This window comes from Equus caballus, chromosome 1 (assembly GCF_041296265.1).
Source record: "Equus caballus isolate H_3958 breed thoroughbred chromosome 1, TB-T2T, whole genome shotgun sequence".
Taxonomy (NCBI): domain Eukaryota; kingdom Metazoa; phylum Chordata; class Mammalia; order Perissodactyla; family Equidae; genus Equus; species Equus caballus.
The window spans coordinates 57,900,628-57,921,623 of NC_091684.1; the positions used below are offsets into that span (position 1 = coordinate 57,900,628).

Below are 20,996 nucleotides of genomic sequence, written 5' to 3' on the forward strand. Positions count from 1 at the left end.
TGAGGTATTGTCTGCTTTATCAGTTCATTCCTTGCAATTACCATCTTACAGTCGTACCTGTACATGTCAAGGAATTGATCCAGAGACTTGTGGAGCTTCATTCTCTTTTGGCTGTTCATGGAGTATGTATTTCAATGGCTGCAAATTTGGTAGAAGCCCAAGCCCTAGAAGATTTAGAATTGATCCGAGCTCTCCCTTACACGTAAGTGTCCTTTTTACTTTTGAATTACACAATAAGTGTATAAGTACATTCCTTTAAAATTTTGTAAATAGTAAAAAACATTAAATATTAAAAAGTAGTGACAAAATAGTAAAACTATATATATAAGTAAATAGTTTAAAATTCTAAATAAATTAGGTAAAGTCTTCAACTATCAACCCAAATTCCGATTGTCCCTGGCTCCTTCCTCCTCCTCCCCTAACCCCAGAGAGAATCATTGTTAAAGGAAACTAGAATTTTATACCCAGCCAAAGTAGGAAGAATAAATAAACGAATTTGCCAACATTTCAAAGACTCAGAAAGTTTACTACCCACAGAACTACTATGAAAGAATTACTAAAGGACGTAATCCAGAAAGAAGATATATGAAACCGGAACCAATCTGTCCGGGACACGAGGCCATGGTGAGCAAAGAAATTAGTCAACCTTACTGTTAAGTTTAAATAAGTTGAGTACTTACATTTTTTAATTAAAATAACAACCTATAAGTATAATTCCTTACTCTTATCAACTCAGGGGTGGGTAGGCAATGGGAGGAGGTGGGGCACCTACAGGAACTAAGTGTGGTGATGTTTTATGCTTTGTTTGGAGTGGGGAGAATTTAGATACTGATTATCTCTAAGATCAGTGTTTTTCAAACTTTGAACTGTGACCAAAAGTAAGAAACATTTTATATTACAAACCACTAAACGGATAGATGTATACAAGTAACTAATTAAAACAAAACTATCAGAAAGTAATACTTAGCTTTATTATACATAACAAAGATAATATTAAAATATTAACAAGTTAATATGCAATATACTTATTGCTAAGGATCACTGTGATATAGTATAATGTTTTTTATAAAATTTCATTTCTTTTTTAAATGCTAATTGTGACCTACTAAACTGATTTCATGGCCCACTAATGAGTCATGACCCACAGCTTGGAAGACACTGCTCTAGATTTTGTCAGAAAAACATATATTTGAGAAGGTATATGTTTAAAATTTTTTTAGGTGAATACAAATAGAATTTATAGCTTTTGAACTACTTGTGGGAAAAACTCTTTACCAAGAAAACAATCCATAAGTCAACAAAGGGAATTTAAAAAATCATTAGAGTATAGGATAAATAGAAAATAAAAAATGAAACAGCAGAAATTAATCCAACTGTATCTGAATATAGTGACTATAACATCTTTCAAAGAAGCTTAGAATTAATAATGGTCCCTTGAAAGAGGTAATCAAAGTTATTTAGTATTTTCTAGAGTTCCCATATACTGCAATAAAACAAAGAAATTACTTGAGAGAGAGAACTATGATTTGCAGATAAAGTACCTTTGAAGCAGTCTAACAGGAAGTTTATTAGACCTTTAGGGAAAACATAAAAATTTAATAAAGGACATATAAAATACTTGAAAATGGAAAGGTACCATGTTCAAAGATCAGAACTCTTGATGATGTGTCAGTTTCTTCCTTAAAATTAACCAGTTAAGTTTTCTTTCCAAATATTATATGATGAAACTGTCACTATATAAATATATTAGCAATATTGACATTACTGTTAAATTCTTATCCTATAACAATAATACTATTATATAATTAATGAATGTGAAATCACTTTTTGCTTATGGTTATTATTAATAATCAGTAACGTTTATATAGTGCTTATAATACAGGGAGAAGCATTGCTCATTCCAGGAACTGACAGAAGGCCAGTATGAAGCTCAGCAGGCAAGGGAGAGTGAGGCACATGCTGCGGCCTTGTAAGCTATGTCAAGAATTTTGGAAGATCATTAAGAGTTTTAAGGAAGAGAGTGATATAATTACACTTGCCTTTTAAAGAAATCTTTCTGGGGCCTGGCCCAGTGGTGCAGCAATTAAGTGTGCACACTCCATTTTGGCAGCCCGGGGTTCGCCAGTTTGGATCACACGCGCCAACCCACACACTGCTTATCAAGCCATGCTGTGGCAGGCGTCCCGCATATAAAATAGAGGAAGATGAGCACAGATGTTAGCTCAGGGCCAGTCTTCCTCAGCAAAAAGAGGAGGATTGGCAGCAGATGTTAGCTCAAGCCTAATAAAAAAATAAATTCCTTTGGCTGCTCTTTGAATAATGAATTGGAGTTGGCCAAGAGTGGGTTTAGCAAGATAAGCTAGTTATGAAAATAGTTCAGGGAAGGGATAATAGTGACTTGGATTATGGTTGTGATAGATTAAATGCTGAGCATTGGGTGGTCTGGGAAGATTTTAAAAATTATTGGTGCTATTCCTTGATGTAGGGTACACTGAAATAGGACCAGGTTTGTAGAGGGCAGATTATGAATTCAGTTTGGACACATTGGGTTGGAGATTCCTAAAGGAAATCCAAGTTGTGATGTTAACTCAACAATAATAAGAATGTGAAGCTCAAGGGGTGATCTGTCGTCCAGGTGGTAATTATAGCCATGCCTGTGGATATGATGATCCTAGAGATCAAGAATAGGTTGAGAAGAGCAGAGAGATGTATGCTTGAGCCCCAGTAAGTAAAGATCCGATAATAAGAAACCTCTATATCTGACACACACATTCATTCTAATGAAACAATTAGAGAGTCAGGATTTTTACAATGTGAATATGAGCCTTACGTTTGTAAAATGATACCAATAGTCAGCTAATCAAGTTTTATTTTATTTGTTTCTATTTGCCTACTTTATTTCAACATTTCCACACAATGAATGAGACATTTCATAAGATGTCAAATTACTCAATCTGACTTGTGACACTGGATGGTTCATAATATTCTACTAGCAATAAAACACAATTACCCATCCCACCCAATATTTCAAGTGTTAGAAAACATAATAAAAATCATTTAAACAGGTATTTAAATCATAATTCTAAAGTTTTCCTGAAATAAATGGAACAATTAATGTGTGCGTATAGCCAGGAAGTGTTTTTAAAGTAGAGTCCTGACTTTCCTGACTATACTTAGTAAGTTAAATTAAGTAACAGAAACCTAAGTGGACAGATGAATGGAATAGAGTAATCTAGATATAGACCCTTTATGCGTGAATTTCTTTTTCGATGAAAGCATCAACATAAATCAGTAGGAAACCAAAAATCACTGATGCTTTACAGTTGCCAAGATTGAGGCTTGTTGAAAGCACTCAAGAATTAACTTTCTTATGTCTGCATTGCTATGTGGGTTTGGCTTTTGTAATCTGATACACACCAGAGGTGAACTGATCCACACGAAGCTCTTCTTTCTGTGTTCTTGGCATCTACCAAATCTCAATGAGGCAGAAATCTCAAACCTTAAGTCCCTCCATCCTTGCTTTCAGTTCCCCTTCAATTGTCTTTCTTTGATGTGACTCATCATTTATCAACTCTGTGAGTTGATTTATGACATAATCATCTCTAAAATATCATAGCGGTCTTTCAACTATTGTTTAAAAGTCTCCCTTCTCTGCTTCATACTTCGTACTGTCATCAGTGACATTTCTAATAGGGACTCTTATCATGACAGTTATCCTTTGAAGAAGTCTTACATGTTTCTACTACTATCAGTAGCAATCCAGATTCTTAATATGGTGTTAATCCTTGTCACAGTCCTACCCAGTCTTCTTCAAGGTGTAGCCATTATGTTGCAGAAAAGAAAACACTGGTTTTAAACAACCTGTTGCCCACTTATTACCTCTGAAGCTCTTAGCACAGGACTTGGTGCATAGTAGGTGCCTTGTGTGTGTTGCCCTCCCATTTCTGTTATAGAAGCTTGTTGCTCTGTGTCAAAATTCCTAGCCAGCAGGAACCTTGTCTTGATTTACTTCCAAGTGCTCAGTACTATTGAATAAGTATAAAATATGGTTCTCATTTTTAACAACATAAGCAGTTTTACAACTTACCCCTAATACCATTAGATAACATAGAGTTTTAATTTCAAAAGACTTAATTAAAGCATAACAATGACTAATACTTTAGATTTTTAAAAAAAATCCGGGGGCTGGCTTGATCGCGCAGCAGTTAGGTGTGCACGTTCTGCTTCGGTGGCCTGGGGTCCGCCATTTCGGATCCCAGGTGCGGACATGGCACCACTTGGCAAGCCATGCTGTGGTAGGCGTCCCACATATGAAGTAGAGGAAAATGATCATGAATGTTAGCTCAAGGCTAGGCTTTCTCAGCAAAAAGAGGAGGATTGGCAGCAGTTAGCTCAGGGCTAATCTTCCTCAAAACAAACTCCATGTTATTTTCTATGGTAGCTCTTTTATTGGGGTAAGTATGAATTGTACGCCTCGACCACACATCAGCAATGATTTATGATTCATTTTCATGCTTTAAACTCATGTCATTATGAAACAACTTTTATGGACTGTCTTTTCCTGTAGGAAAAAAACCTTGAAGATAATTTGCAGAGTTTGGCTACACGATTAGCTCCAATTTATAAGCAGTATGCTCCAGTTGCGTATCAAAACCAGGTATGTTTTGGGACCATATACAATGCTCTTAAAAATGGCTGAAATTTCTATATAAACAAAATCATTGTTAATAGACACCCTTTCAAATTTGATCTTTAATGTATCTCCATTTTTATTAGACAGCTTTAAAAATTATCTAGTCTTTTTTTAAAAAGTCTTCTGTTTTGGCAATTGAATTAAAACTCCAGAGTGACAGAATTATGGTTATTTCTAGAAATACAACTTATAAAAGCAGAAATACATGATTCAACTCATGATGAATCAATGTAATATACCATATTAATAGAACAAAGGACAAAAACCACGTGATATCTCTATAGATGCAGAAAGTCATTTGACAAAATTCAAAACTCTTTCATGATAAAAACACTCAGCAAACTAGCAATAGAAGGGAATTGCTTCAGCCTGATAAAGGACATCTGTGAAAAACCCACGGCTAACATCAAAATTAATAATAAAAGACTACAAGCTTTTTGTCTAATTCTGGAACAAGAAAAGAATGTCTACTCGTGCCACTTCTATTAAATATTTTTCTGGAGGTTCTAGTCAGGGCAATTAGGCAAGTAAAAGAAATCCAGACTAAAAAATAAGAGATAAAACTGTCTCTGCTAGCCAATGTTATGATCCTGTATGTAGAAAATAGCAAGGAGTTCATACACGTGTGCGCACACAAACACACACAAACTACTAGAGCTAATCAAGTTCAGCAAGGTTTCAGGATACAAGATCAGTATGCAAAAATCATTGTATTTCTATACACTAACAGTAGACAATCAAAAAATGAAATGAAGAAAAAGTAGATTGTCAAAATTAAGAATTTTGTCTTTCAAAGGACATCATCAAGAATGTAAGTGAGGGCTGGGGGAAATAGGGAGATTGGTTAAGAAGTACAAACTCCCAGCTATAAGATAAATAATTTCTGGAGATCTAATACACAAGATGGTGACTATAATTAATACTGTGTTATATACTCAAAAGTTTTTTAAATGTTTTAAATGTTTTCACTACATACACAAAATAACCGTAGTTGGGTGAAGGGATTGAGATAGTAACTAACCTTATTGTTGTAATCATTTTGCAATACATTCACGTATCTAATCACATTGCATGCCTTCAACTTACATGTTATATATCGGTAATATCTCAATAAAGCTGGTGGGGGGACACATTTTTTAAAAAAGAAAAGAAAAAGGCAATCACAGAATGGGAGAAAAGATTTGCAAATCATATATCAGACAAAGTAGAAAATATGGGAATATTTTTTAATTTTAAACATAACCAGAGGTCCATATTTTCCAAATCTTTAGCTTACTTGTATTATCATGAATGACATGTTCTTTGTTAAATTCCAACTTTCCATTTTAAGCAGAGTCATAAATTCACCTTCTATACTGGTTCATGAATATGTATTTATGTATCTACTTTTTTTAGACACTGAACACTCTGCCTATGTGATTAATACACTGTATTAGTCTTTCTTCCTAATGGAATAATTTAGGCTACTCGACTTGTTTATCCACCACCAGCAGGTATTAGTGTCCTCTCCCTGCCCTAAGTCATAGGCAGTGATTGTCATTTTACTCCATGTATTCTCAAACTCTTTATCCTAAATGTTACTGAGCTCCGTATTCACTACAGTAATACACGGTAGTGTCAGAAGTCTCTGAAATTGCAAAGTGTAATTAATTTAAGAACTTTGTTGGGAATTGATTTGTTGCTGTTTAGTGCAGATGATCTTTCTGTCTCTTGAAACTGTGTGTCATGTTTTCTTCCTTAGGTGGAATATGAACATGTTGCCCGAGAATGTCGTCTTGGCAGCAAAGAAGGTCGTCCTTTCTCTGGGGTCACTGCTTGCCTAGACTTCTGTGCTCATCCCCACAGGGACATTCACAACATGAATAATGGAAGCACTGTGGTATGTGCCTGGCTGGCTTTTGATCCTGAAAGCTCGATCAGTATATGCTTAGGCTGAGGTCCTTAAATATGATTGTCGTGACGAAGCATGTTTTATGTTCTGTTCCTCGTAGTATATGTATCAATAGTATTTATTTAAGTAATTATTGAAGTACTTCCAAAAATTTATAGCACCAACCTTAAACAAATATTTTTGTTGAAAGTCATAAATTATATATTTAATTATGGTATGTTTGCTGGGAGTTAGGAGTCCATGATTATTCAGGGAAACAATTTTGTGCTATCAAATTGGTAGGTAGCAAGTGAAGCAACTTAATGTTTCTTTTTGCCATCTTTTCCTTGGGGTTTTTGTGAGGGGAACTGTGCCAAATTTATTGTCCTTTTTTTTCGTATTGTTTCTTAATGCCAGTATGTATAAAGTTACATTAATATTCCAAAATTATCAGAAATATTTGCATTTAGATATGTATACTATGTTTATAGCCATGAAAAGACTCACATACCCTTAGCATGGAGTCAATCAAAAGATACTTAAATTAGGTAGAAGACCCCAGGAAAAATCATGCAATAGTCCTTTTGTAAGGGAAATGAGTTTGCTTCATGTAATGATCTTCTTCTCACCTAGTACAACAGAGATTAATAGCGAGTGATTGCCTCTATTTCTGTACTACACCACTTTGTTTGGTTGGCCCCATATAAGACACAGCTATAGGCTCTTACAGTGTGATTGGAAGTGCACTGTCTGATCCATCAGAAGTCAGCCTTTCTTCCTTGTTTGTGAAGTCTATCAGTGATAGATTAAGGAGCCAAAATAACTTTTTTGCATATCACTCCTCTCCACTGATGTTGACTGTAGTCTTTGAGACCAACGTTACTTCCAAATGTTGAAATTGTGTAAATCCATCCAGATGAGTCTTAGCCAGAGAGTAATTCATCATCGTTGGTTGGCTAGTACATTGGACCTGAATTGCCTCATTATAGAATATCTATGTTCAGGCTGGATTAGGATCAGAGTCAAATTAAATTTTAGTTCTGCTTCTCTTGTGTATCATTCAGCACTCGTTCTTCTCCACTGCTCTTGTTCCTTATGCAAGGAGGCTTGTACCTAGAACTTGGCATAGCTCCAGATTTCCCCGTCTCTGAACACCCACGCTCTTGAAATTTCACTGCCAACTCTCCTTTCACCCTGTCTGTTTCCCCAGTCTTTCTAGTTGTGCTCCTATGTCTAGTTCTTGTCCCCTTCTTAGTCTCCTTGTGGGCAAATAAATTGATTTAAGTAAATATTTATTGGTGGAAGATTCTAATTTTTAACATGATTATTTAAAACTTAACAAATAACACCCAAGAGATTTCAATATGTCAAGCCTTGCTGGTAAACAGGACCATAGATATTGAGAAAATAGTGTGATTTAAAACCTTTTAGTTAAGTTTTTTGACCTTCTGTATCCACCAAGTTCTATCAACCTTGAAAGTCAAATCTGGCAATTTCATTTATTTTCACTCTTATAACATCTCTACTGTCTTAGAAAGAGCTCTTAGCTGTAGGAGAAATGTGTTTAATAAAAAAATAATGAAACTGATATATTTTTGATGAATCTTTAATGACATTTGAAAAGTAATTATCATTAAAATATTAATTTATGAAGAAGCATACTAATATTAGGTATCAAAGATCAGAAATTTCCTGTATATACTTCTGTATTTTCATTTCTCTACAATGCATAAAAATAACTGTTAAAGTAAGGAGAAGGGCTGAGATAGGTTATAGTCGAGACAGAATTTTCTTAAGATGTCCTATTTCCCATCCAAAAGAAAGACAGGCAAACTGATTGATATGCTCCTAACTAGCATAGAAGCAAAATGGAGGAGAAAGAGAAAATTTATCCAGATAAAATGTTTTTGTTAATTTTTTTAAACTATTAGAATATAAGTCCTGCTAGAGAGAGAAATCTCTTGTGCTTCTTCTTTTCTTCATTAATATCATCAGTTTATTTAGTGAATAAAATTAAAATCACCCTGACAAAAAGGGCAAAAAGAATCTATAGATAAATTCCACTTACAGGCAGAAGTGAAAAATCCTAGATGACAACATAGCAAATTAGAAAATTCATGATAATTAATTCCTCTCTACCCAAGGAATGTGAAATTATTTGAATATTAAGAAGTAGGGTGATGTATAGGCTAAAATAATACCATTCTTAATAGTTAATATGAAGGCAGTGAGCAATTCACTAACCATTCCTTAACTTAAGCAATGAAATAAGATGCTATGTAACAAAAAGAATATTTAAAATATTACAAAATACATAAACATGTATAATATCATTTACTTATAAAATCAACTCAAAATTATACTGGTCTGCTTACAAACAATTGTTAACTTACTAGAATTGAATAGTGTTGGGTGGCTTGATATATACAATATTTATCCAAAATTAATATACCAGCAGTAAGCAATTGAAAACAAAATGGAAATGCAGGTCCCTTTCACAATGGCAACAGTAAGAAGCTAGGAATAACTTGACCAATATGCAGGACCTATATTTTCCATCTCATGTTTTCTTCCTATTAGGTTTGTACTTTAACTCGAGAAGATAACCGTTCATTGGGTGTTATTCCTCAAGATGAGCAGCTTCATGTGCTGCCCCTGTATAAACTTTCAGACACAGATGAGTTTGGCTCAAGGGAAGGAATGGAAGCCAAAATCAAATCTGGAGCCATCGAGGTGCTCACACCCCGCCGCAAAAAAAGAACACGTTTTACTCAGCCAGTTCCTCGTTCGGGAAAGAAGAGAGCAGCAATGATGACAGAGGTTCTTGCTCATAAGATCAGGGCAGTGGAGAAGAAATTCATTCCTCGGATCAAGCGGAAGAATAACTCAATGACAAACAGCAGTAAGACTTCCTCGCTGCCACTTTTAGGTGAGGCCAATGGACACCACCAATTTTCTGTGCACAACTTTCATTGGCAGAAGAGTTTGGACTTTCCTTTGCATCTTATTTTTCTTCTCCTTTATCTTTGCTATTCTGTCAGGAATGAGGCATTATGAAAAGAAAAAGTTTAGATCAGACATCACTTAATCAATTAACTTAGTTAGTTGTTCCTAAATCTTATTGTTTATGATATAGTTTGCTTAGAGTTCAAAGTAAGACGTTGAATGTATTTCTACATGCTTGCCAAAACTAAAAGGCAATGAAAAAGTGACCCATCAGAATTTCTTGGTATTTTTTTCTACTCATACTTTTTTCAAAAAAAAAAAAAAATATGTTCTTGTCATTTGTGCCCCATCTATTTTGAAGCTCTACTCCTTCTTCTTGGCATACATGAGGTGACAATGACTTCCTTGAAGTCTTCCTAGATCACCTTTAGCATCAATTTAAGTAATCCAGTTGACAAATATTACCGAGCACTGCTTTCTAGGTATTGGAAATGTAGCAGTCAAAAAGAGAGGAGACAGTGCTCTGAAAGAATTCCATTTAAATAGGGTTGTCAAAGAAGGATTCACTGAGAGTGAGGCATTTCAGTAAAGACCTAAAAGAAATAAGAATCAGCAATGTTTTTATTTGGAGAAATAGCATTCCAAGCAGAGGAAATGGCCAAGTGCAAAGGTCAGGAGGCAGGAATTTACCTTGACTCTTTGTTGCAAGCAAGGAGGCCAGTGTGGCTGGAGCAGAGTGTGGAACATGGGGAATAGTAGGAGACGAGATCAGAGAGGTAAGGAGGCGTCTGAGCAATTCATCTCAGACTTTATAGACTGCTGTAAAGACTTTGGCCTTTCTTGTGAGTGGGATGAAGCTTACTGGAGATGTCAGAAGAGAAGGGCTCTGATTTGACTCAAACCTAACATTCTGGTTGCTGAGTTGAACCTGGAGTAAAGTGGGGCAGAGAATAGAAAAGTAGGGTGATCGTAAATTGGCTATCCTAACAACTCAAGAGAGAGGTGATGGAGCTTGGACCAGAGGGCTAATGAGGAGGACATAAGAAATGTGTGATTCTGGATATGTTTTGATGGTAGAGTCAACAGAATTTCTGATAGATTAAATCTGGAATGTGGACAGAATGGAGTTTCAGGGTTTACCTTGATGTTATTGGCCTGAAGAAAGTGGAAGGCTGGAGAAGCCACCGACTGTCGTGAGGAACGGGGAGAGAAGAAGAGATTTGCAAGGGTATAGAGGGAGATCAGAAGCTCACTTTTGGACGTGTCAAGTTTTAGACACCTGTCAGACATTTGAGTCTAGATGTCAGGTAAGCGCTGAATATCAGTATAGTTCAGACAAGTTCAGGCTGGCGATATAATTTAGGAAGTCAACTGCATAGCAGTAATATTTAAAGCCATGAAATCACAGGGAAACTGAAGGAGATAGAAATTTGATCAAGGACAAATCCTGGGAATTCCCAATTTGTAGAGGTTTCAGAGATAAAGAAGAACCAGCAAAAGACAGTTGGAAAGTCTGGTGAGGTGGGAGTGAAACCACGAGAGTATAGTGTTTCAAGGATGGAGTGATCAACATGTCAAATGCTGCTTCTCTGTCAAGTGAGATGAAGACTGAGATTCCACCATTAAATTTGAAGGCTAGAGCAGATTCAGTGGAGTGGTGGTGAGAACAAATGAAGTGGATTTATGGGGAAGTGGGAAAGAAATAGGAGGTTGGCTATAAAGGGGATTACTTGACTACAGCGAAGGTTATAGGGTTTGGAGGTTTTTTCTTAAATGGAAATTTTTAAAAATGTACAAAGTGTATGGGGCCGGCCCAGTGGAGGAATGGTTAAGTTTGCATGTTCCACTTCGGTGGCCCAGGCTTTGCCAGTTCGGATCCTTGGCAAGCCATGCTGTGGCAGGCATCCCACATATAAAGTAGAGGAAGATGGGCACAGATGTTAGCTCAGGACCAGTTTTCCTCAGCAAAAAGAGGAGGATTGGCAGCAGATGTTAGCTCAGGGCTAATTTTCCTCAAAAAAAAAAAAAATGTACAAAATGTGTGAGTTATATAATGAATCCCACTTCCCTCATATGCTCCCAGTTTTAAAAATTTTCAATACATAGCCATTCTTATTTCATCTATACCCTTACCCAGGCCTCATCTCTTTCATTTTTTTGTAATAAATTGCAGAAGTCACATTATCCATTTATTCATCAGTATCCGTCACTAAAAGATAAGGAATCTTTATAATCATAATACCTAAAACAAACAAAAAAATTAAATAATACCTTAAAACCCATCAGTGTTCAGATTACTCCATTTGTCTCCTAATTGATTTTTTTTTTTTTAAGATTTTTATTATTTCCTTTTTCTCCCCAAAGCCCCCCGGTACATAGTTGTGTATTCTTCGTTGTGGGTCCTTCTAGTTGTGGCACGTGGGACGCCGCCTCAGCGTGGTCTGATGAGCAGTGCCATGTCCGCGCCCAGGATTCGAACCAACGAAGCACTGGGCCGCCTGCAGCGGAGCGCGCGAACTTAACCGCTCGGCCACGGGGCCAGCCCCTCTCCTAATTGATTTTTTGTTTTTTACATTTGATTTAAATCAGTATCCAAACAAGGTCACACATGTTTAGTTGATATGTCTCCTATTCTTCTTTTAGTTTAAAGATTACTTTTCCTCTTTTTCTCTCTTTTTTTTCTTTTCTCATTATAGCACAAACCATTGTGCTGTAGAGACAAATTCAGCTTCAGGGTTTTTAGAAAGAATTAGTCTAGCAAGAAGACTATCTGTGATTTGTACACTTCTGTTTATTCACATTAAGAGGTACATAGTGTATGATGATGTCTCTTTTTGTGATGTTAAGACTGATCCATGGGGCCGGCCCCATGGCTGGGTGGTTAAGTTTGTGTTGCTCTGCTTCAGTGGCCCAGGGTTTCACTGGTTCGGATCCTGGGCGCTGATATGGCACCACTCGTCAGGCCATGCTGAGGCAGGTCCCACATGCCACAACTAGAAGGACGTACAACTGAAATATACAACTATGTAATGGGGGGACTTGGGGAGAAAAAGCAGAAAAAAGAAAAAAGACTGATCCACGAGTCAAGTGCTGTCAACCCGATTCACTGATTATGCTTCATCTTTTTACCTCATGATTTTAGAAACACTTATCCTATTCTGTATTCTTTATTTCATTAGGATTAACAAAGTCTATCATTTGTTGATCTTTTTAAAAAAAGAAATATTGTCCTTATCAATAAATTGTTAATTCTGAGGTATGGTTCATGTGGGGAAATCAGAATAAATATGTGCTTGACTGTTTGCCCTTTTCCACCAGTTTTCAGAATACAAGTTAGTTCCCAAGTATCTTCCAGCATGGTCATGTTTTTAAAAATTTAATTTCATTTTCATCTCACGGTTTTTTTAACATAGCTTATATCTTAATGCATATTGAGTAGGTTTTTTTTTCAACTAAATTTGAAAATGCTTTAAAAATCCTCAATCGTTCCATCTTTGATCAGTAGAAACCCATCAAGCTGGCTTCTGAATTCTTTCGTCAGGACCCCAGTCATCTTTGATAGCTTCCTTAGCCTCTGTTCCAACAAGATGTTCCAGGCTCATCTTATATAATCCTGCTCCATCTCTAAAGTCAGCCAGTTCTCCAAGGATCCTAAAGAAAAAAATACACCATGAATTTATAGTGATATTCAAAATTAGATTTACAGGGTATTCCTTAACTGCTTTGGCTTTTATATTTGTAAGAGAGTTTGTTTGTTTTTCTAAGATGAGAGATAACAATGTAGGCATTTATATAATGCTGAGAAAGATTCAATAAAGAGATACTGAAGAGGCAGGGCAGGAAGAATTATCATTCCTTTTTATTTTAGCTCCATTTTATTATAGAGATATTTAATTTATGTTTATTTTAGGATTCATATATCTGGTTCCATGCTGCTTGTAAACAGCAATTATCATTTTCATCTTTGTGTCATTCCCTAATAGCATCTTAGCGTGCAGTTTTTTTTTTTTAAATAAATAGCCCCTTAGTAGCTGTATGCACAATATTTGGCCCATAACCTCTTGTCCTTTTCTAATCTTTTGCATAAGAACTTTTTTTTTTTTACAGGTTTATCCAACTCAGTAAAAGACTCATCACTGTTTTTACTCCTTCCTTCCCATGATTTATATTCTGTTGACAACTTCTACTCCACAGTAGTAGACGCAGCCACCGAGAGTAGCACAGGTTTCTCACTGTCCCACTCCTTGGGCCCTATGTATAAGCTCTCTTTAGAGATGAGAACTATCGTGTCTCTAGGTTGTATTGTCTGAGGGAAGAATTGCAGATCTTCTCAACTGGGTCAGTGTCTGCTATTACATTGTTAATTATTTTAAAACATGGCCACTTTACTTTTTCTGTTTCTTGTTCCTAAAATCTGCTGCTTTGGCACTTCCAAAAGTTTTTTTAGAGCTTCAAAACAGGGAGAATGTCCTCAAGAAAAATGTTTCTATTTGATGTGAGATTTATGTGGGTATGTCTGAGCACATTACCCGCATTGGCCAATGTGATAATAATGATCTACCTACTTAGTGAGAAAGAAACAAAACTTAAATGTGCTTGTTTTGGAGGGTTACAAGTGACTTTTTTTCAACTAAAATTTTTTCTGTGACTTTGCCTCAGATTTAACTTTGCGGGTTATGATACTTTCATTACCCAGAAATACTGATAAACTTACTCATTTTTACTTTTTCCCAAAAAATGAGATCATGCAATACTTGAAGTATCTAAACATCTCTTTGAGTAGTTAAATATTGCTCCATGTCGTCATATCATCAGCTGCATTGTATTCCAATGTATGGTTTTAATATTTACTTCATAGGCAATTAGGTTATTTCTAATATCTTACTATTTTAAAGATTTTATTTTTCCTTGTTCTCCCCAAAGCCCCCCAGTACATAGTTGTGTATTTTCAGTTGTGGGTCCTTCTTGTTGTGTTATGTGGGATGCCGCCTCAGCATGGCCTGACGAGTGGTGTCACGTCCACGCCCAGGATCCGAACCGGCGAACCCCTGGGCTGCCGAAGCGGAGTGCATGAACTTAACCACCTGGCCGTGGTGCCAGCCCCAAATATCTTACTATTTTAAACAGTGGACATCCTTCTGGCTAGATCTGTCCGTTTATTTATGATTATTTCCAAAGGGAAGAATTCTTTAAGGAAAATTGTCAGTTGAAAAAGCATCCCAAACTACATACATTTTTTAATGCATGCCTGTGTGTTTGACTTAAAGTAAATAAACTAAAACTGACCAACATTGCCATCATCAATGTTTTCTTATGTTATTCTTTGTACTTCTTCTTAAAAATGTTTTTAAAGACAACTACCAAAGTAGTTTGTACTCATCTTCAAATTTGGTGTCCTTTTCTCTGTTTAGGGAGTAAAACCGAGACCTTGCAACCTGAAATAAAAAGTGAAACTGAACCCCATTTTATCGTCAAAGATTTGGACAACACTAAAACCTACTCACTGACCCCATCCATTCCTCACCCAGTGAAAGAGGCAAACTTATCTCCAGGCTTCCCCTGGTCCTGTAACACTGCTTCAGCCACAACAGTTCCTTTTAAGGACGGCGCATCAGATCCGTACGGGTTTTCAGAAAGAGGTAGCAATCCCCACTGCACAATGCCTTCTGCAAGACACAGTGGTGCTAATGCAGCTGCTGGGGAATGCACTGGAAGTGCACAGCCTGGTGAAGTGGTTCCTCTTCCCACCTTGTCTACTCCTGTGACAGATTCCCTGGTTTATTCTGAGCCTCCTACTGGTCCATCTGAGCAGCTAACTTCTAATCAGCCAAACCAGCAGCCCCCATTCATCACCTCTCCTCATGAACTTGCTTCCTCTCTGGTGGAAGAAGATGAGCAGCATTCTGAAGTAGATGAGCCTCTATCAGATGACCCCCTCTCAGATGACGCCCTGTCACCTGCTGAGGAGAAGTTGCCCCATATTGATGAGTATTGGTCAGACAGTGAGCACATCTTCTTGGATGCCAACATTGGTGGGGTGGCAATAGCACCTGCTCACGGCTCTGTTCTGATTGAGTGTGCCCGGCGAGAGCTTCATGCTACGACTCCCGTTGAAAACCCAAACCGGAATCATCCAACACGCCTCTCCCTCGTCTTCTACCAGCACAAAAACCTGAATAAGCCCCAACACGGTTTTGAACTAAACAAGATTAAGTTCGAGGCTAAAGAAGCTAAGAATAAGAAAATTAAAGCCTCAGAGCAGAAAGACCAGGCAGCTAATGAGGGTCCTGAACTGTGCCCTGAAGTTAATGAATTGAACCAAATTCCTTCTCATAAAGCATTAACATTAACCCATGACAACGTTGTCACCGTGTCCCCTTATGCTCTCACACATGTTGCGGGGCCCTATAACCATTGGGTCTGAAGGCTTTTCTCCCCTTCTTAATGCCTTTGCTAGTGCTGTGTATTTTTTCAAGGTGCTGTTAAAAGAAAGTCATGTTGTCGTTTACTATATCTTCATCTCACCCATTTGAAGGCTGAGGTAAAAAAAAAAAAAATGGGGTGGGTATTTCTTAACTGTGACTATATTTTGACAATTGGTAGAAGGTGCACATTTTAAGCAAAAATAAAAGTTTTATAGTTTTAAATACATAAAGAAATGTTTTGGTTAGGTGTTAACCTTGATAGAATCACTCAGTTTGGTGCTTTAAATTAAGTCTGTTTACTATGAAACAAGAGTCATTTTTAGAGGATTTTAACAGGTTCCTGTGCTATGATGTAAAATCAAGACACACAGTGTTAACTCTACACAGCTCCTGGTGCTTAACCACATCGACACAGTTAAAGAATAAGCTGAGTTATTATTTCATGGTGCCATTGTTCCAACATCTTCCAATCATTGCTAGAAAATTGGCATATTCCTTTGAAATAAACCAATGAAATGTTTTCTCTCTTAAAATATCTCTCCTGTATAAAATAATTCGTTATTGTTAGTAATGGTTGGAGGCTGTTCATAAATTGTAAATATATATTTTAAAAGCACTTTCTATTTTTAAAAGTAACTTGAAATAGTATAGTATAAGAATCCTATTGTCTATTGTTTGTGCATATTTGCATACAAGAGAAATCATTTATTCTTGCTGTGTAGGGTTCCATCTTGTTAGCTGCAATATGTATTCTAATCATGTATATGGTTTGTGTTTTTTTAATGTGTCCTTTCTCCTTCAAATATTAGCTACTTATATAAAATAGTTAGATCATGCAAAAATTGTTAATTATCTCTAAAATTGGAATTAGGAAGTATATCACCAAAATTGATTACTGTTTTCTTTGGAACTAAATAAGAGTGGTATCTTCTGACTTATTGAGCAACAGTGGCCCCAATTTACGTTCACTCCAGCTTTCTCAGTATGATCCATGAAAGGTGTTTCCAAGAGGAGATGGGACATAGGTAATAGTATTCAGAAGAGTCAAATGCTTCTAAAGTTTTAGGATTATAAAATACAAAAATCAAGCAGCAAGAACCCTACCCATCCCAAATTGCCTTATTTGTTCTGAAAGTTATTGTGGTACAGAATAAGAATAAAATGCCTGTAGAAATCTTTTGAAAACAAATTCCCTATCATCATCACACACACCCACACCCTAGAAAAACAGTAGGAATGGTATTATAAGTCTGGTTTTGTCCATTAAGAGCTAATCCAAAGTAGTTTATCTAGGCATATTAGTTTTGGGAATGTAATAACTCATCTTCTCTGATAATTGCCTATGTTCTAGGTAACAGGAAAATAGGCATTCCATTTATTTTAACCTCCCATTATTTTTTCCCGTTACTTTATTGACTCATAGCAAAACAAATGGAATTGCCCAAACAAAATGTTTAGAACAAGAAGAAATTTCAATGAAATACTTGATTCTGTTAAAATGCAGAGGTGCTATAACATTCAAAGTGTCAGATTCCTTGGGAGTATGGAAAACCTAATGGTGCTTCTCCCTTGGAAATGCCATAGGAAGCCCACAACCGCTAACACTCACAATTCTGGTGCAAAAGCAAACAGTTCCAACAAACTCTCTAAAGAAAATCTCGCTGTAACTTATATTAAAATAATATATGGTGCAAAGGATCAGTTTCAAGCTTTTGACTAATCCAAGTAAAGGAATATGAAGGGATTGTAAATAACAAAATGCCCGTTGGTAGACCATCATTCTGTACAAGTAGATTTCTGCTTCTTGAATATGTAAAATAGGGTAATTCATTGACTTGTTTTAGTATTTTGTGTGCCTTAGATTTCTGTTTTAAAACGTGTATATTTTTGTGAGCCTAAGGTTTCTTATACATATAAGTATATAAATAAGTGATTGTTTATTGTTTCAGCTGCTTCAATGAGATATTTACTAGTATTAGACTATCAGGAATATACCCTTGTGATATTTCGTTTTAGATTTTAGGCCTTAGCTCCCACTAGAAATTATTTCCTCACCAGATTTACTGGAAAAAGTTTTAAGACCCTTTATCCATCCACCCATCTGTCCATTCTTCCATTCAATACTCATTGAATGTCTGCAAAATTTAAGTATTAGTTTTTGTTTTTCTTTGAATCGCTACCCATGACATAATAAACTTGAAGAATTAAAGTTCTAAAAGAAACTCTTACACATATTTTTCAAAGAAATAGCAAATTTCCTTCACAACAATCCATTGTGATATATCTGCAGCAATTCAAATCAGTCACTAACTGTAAATAAGTTCCTTAACAATCTAAACTTGAAGCACCAATGTTGACTTAGAGGAACATTGGGATTTGCGAAGTTAGTTTACCAAAACAAGTACATGAAAATATCCAGTCTCAACTAAAATGTTTCCATTCCTTTATTATAATTAACACCATGAATGGCCTGCCTCAACTGATAACCCCATGGTTGGAACCACACAGGATTCCTACTTTGTTGGGCTCTGTTGCAAAAGTTTACCAGTTAACCATCCCATTGTCTGCCCTGTGACTTTTTTAAAAGCTTATGCTTACTCAATGTTCTGTAGCATTGTGATTGTATGCGGGCTACACTGCTTTTAGAACACTTTCTCATGAAGCAAGAAATAAATTTGTTTGAAATGATATTTTCACTCAGAAGACTGGTCATCTAACATTATTTCTGCACCTCTGTTATGTTTTACTGTAATGATCACCTTTTGTTTTACCTCTTTTATAGCACTCAAATTGGGTTTTCAATCTTCTGCCTTTGTTCATGGTATGATAATTGAATTCATTGATATATGACCCCCAGGTTAGTCCAACCTCTTCATAATACAAACTTACCAACTATAATGAAAGAATAACTCCTGCCTATTGTAGAATCCAACAAAATATGGTGCCCTTCAAAATCTCATTTCTAATGGCTCTTAGGCTATTGTTGAAAAACTTTGTTTCTTGTGCTTGTCAGCCTCACCTACATCTTCTTTCCAATGTATCCACAAAGTACCAAATACGTCATGTCACAAGCCTAATTGAAATATATAATAATTGGAAAGTGAGGCTAGCCAAAAATGTATAGCGGTAGGTAAATTTTTGCAACATGTTAGCAAAAGTTTTGCATCTTAAATAACCTTCTAACATCTTTATTATGCAATCTGCATGTGGATGAAATAATTTAATTTGTTAAATATGATGTTTCAACCAGAGGAGATCCATACACGCTTTACTTAAGACATAACCCCAATACATACTTAACTGAATGCATACCCTTGTGTAAATGAGATACTGACTTAATTCATATGAAGTAACCTGCTTTCTAATGTTATTACTTCAGTGGACTCCTACTGATTATCATTTATTTCACAATAGCATGTATGAAAATAATCCCAAACTATTTAAGTTTAGTCTTTTTAAAACAAATTATATTAAGATCTTTGATCTGGGACAAAGTTTTGACATTGCATGACAACTTCCACCAATACTGGGCACAGCATTTCCTTTAAATGTGCCAAGTAAGTGAGTAGCTGTATGTGACCTTTAATAATATATATCTACCTTCTGTTTCACAACTTCTTGATGCATGGAAATCGTTTTTTCTTTGTCTAGAGTTAGTACAACACTGAGTTTTGATCTTTTGTAGAAATTTACAATGGGAATTGTGAAATAAGGTAATATGGTAGTGGCCTCTCACAGAACTGGAAGACACCTTAGAAGTCATATAGTTCAATAACGGGCCCAGAGAGCAGAATGTCAATGTAGGTGTGTAATTATGTTTGTAAGAAGAATTTAAACAGTCGAATGAAGGCCACTTTGTGGTTAGGAGGACTGTAGGAAAACAAACTTGATTTGCTCACCCAGATGGTATTTTATCATGGGAAATAACCTTTTTGGTACAAGCCAAAAATAAAATGGCTTTAGGTTTTTTCCTGAGAGGTTCAGGGAAAGAAGATAAATGAAATTGGATCAAGATTCCCCGGCCTGCAGTTTCGTGGGCCTTGTGTGGGAAATCTAACTGACTTTTACCTATGAAACTGTCCTGTTAACTCATCCTACAAAATGTGGCAATAGTCTTCTTTACTTTTCCAATAAACAAATATCAAGTACTTATACAGTACAGGCTTTTATTTCCCCTGGAACAAGGGTTAGGCATATATAAGGAGTTATAAAAGATTGAATGTTTGAAATAATTGGGGAAAGTATATTTCCATTGTATATATTACTACATGGGTATGATTGTACAGTCTTTTCACACCTACTACCTAGTTGGCCTCACAGTCAAGTCCCAGCGTAGTTTATTTTGATGTGGCTGTTTACATGAATTAGAATATTGTTTTATTGTGCACAGCTCCTAAACCTGCCCCTGAGTTTATTGAACTCGTAACTCTGATGTCAGTAGTATGACACACTTAACCAAGTGATAGATATGATCAGTGCCCTGATTCCTGAAGGAGTCTGAATTTATCCAAATCAAATTGTGCTCCATGTTGAGCCTCCTTCTAACAAGGTTAGAAAATGATGCCATCCATGGCTCTGGAATGCAATTCAGAAAGAATCTACATCATTTATCAGAAACTGAATTTGAGTATTTTCGTAGAATGTATTGCGTTTCATTGGCATCTTTTTGCTTTTCACTTGTATGTAAGATAGAGACTAAGTTCCTATGTTAATTTTGAAGACAGTGGAAGAAGCCATCACTCTGTCCACACTGAACTCTACAAACTTTAATTCTCTGCATTCCAGTATCTGGGTGACTTTTTTTCAATCCCTGTTTCTTCTGGGCATCCAATCAAATACCACGGTTTGCTTCAAAAGGCATGTATTTTATTCCTTCAAGTAACCCAAAGGTATTTCTTATTTTGCCACTCTTAGTTTTCACTTCTTTAGGGCCCCACAGTGTGTTCCTCCTTGGGCAGTATGCGGTATTTGATATTTCTAGCTTTAAGAGTCCACTACTAATCTTTTCTTTGTTGGCTGTGCTCCTTTCCCATCCCTTCTGTGACGTCCATGATCCTGCCTG

The 20,996-nt window shown here is 36.2% G+C and overlaps 1 protein-coding gene across 5 annotated transcripts in view; it reads left to right on the forward strand.

The window, feature by feature from the left end:
* TET1 (tet methylcytosine dioxygenase 1) overlaps nt 1-18,622 on the forward strand; it is a 124,054-nt gene extending 105,432 nt beyond the window's left edge. For 3 of the 5 annotated variants that reach the window (XM_023644059.2, XM_070226247.1, XM_070226244.1), the window contains 6 exons: nt 52-202; nt 538-624; nt 4,568-4,657; nt 6,435-6,572; nt 9,144-9,492; nt 14,921-18,622. In XM_023644059.2, the coding sequence (XP_023499827.1) occupies nt 52-202; nt 538-624; nt 4,568-4,657; nt 6,435-6,572; nt 9,144-9,492; nt 14,921-15,933 (1,828 nt within the window). In that variant the 3' untranslated portion in view covers nt 15,934-18,622. The remainder of the gene's footprint in view (nt 1-51; nt 203-537; nt 625-4,567; nt 4,658-6,434; nt 6,573-9,143; nt 9,493-14,920) is intronic. The other 2 variants (XM_023644066.2, XM_070226251.1) reach the window with 1 other exon arrangement.
* Nucleotides 18,623-20,996: the final 2,374 nt, after the last annotated feature.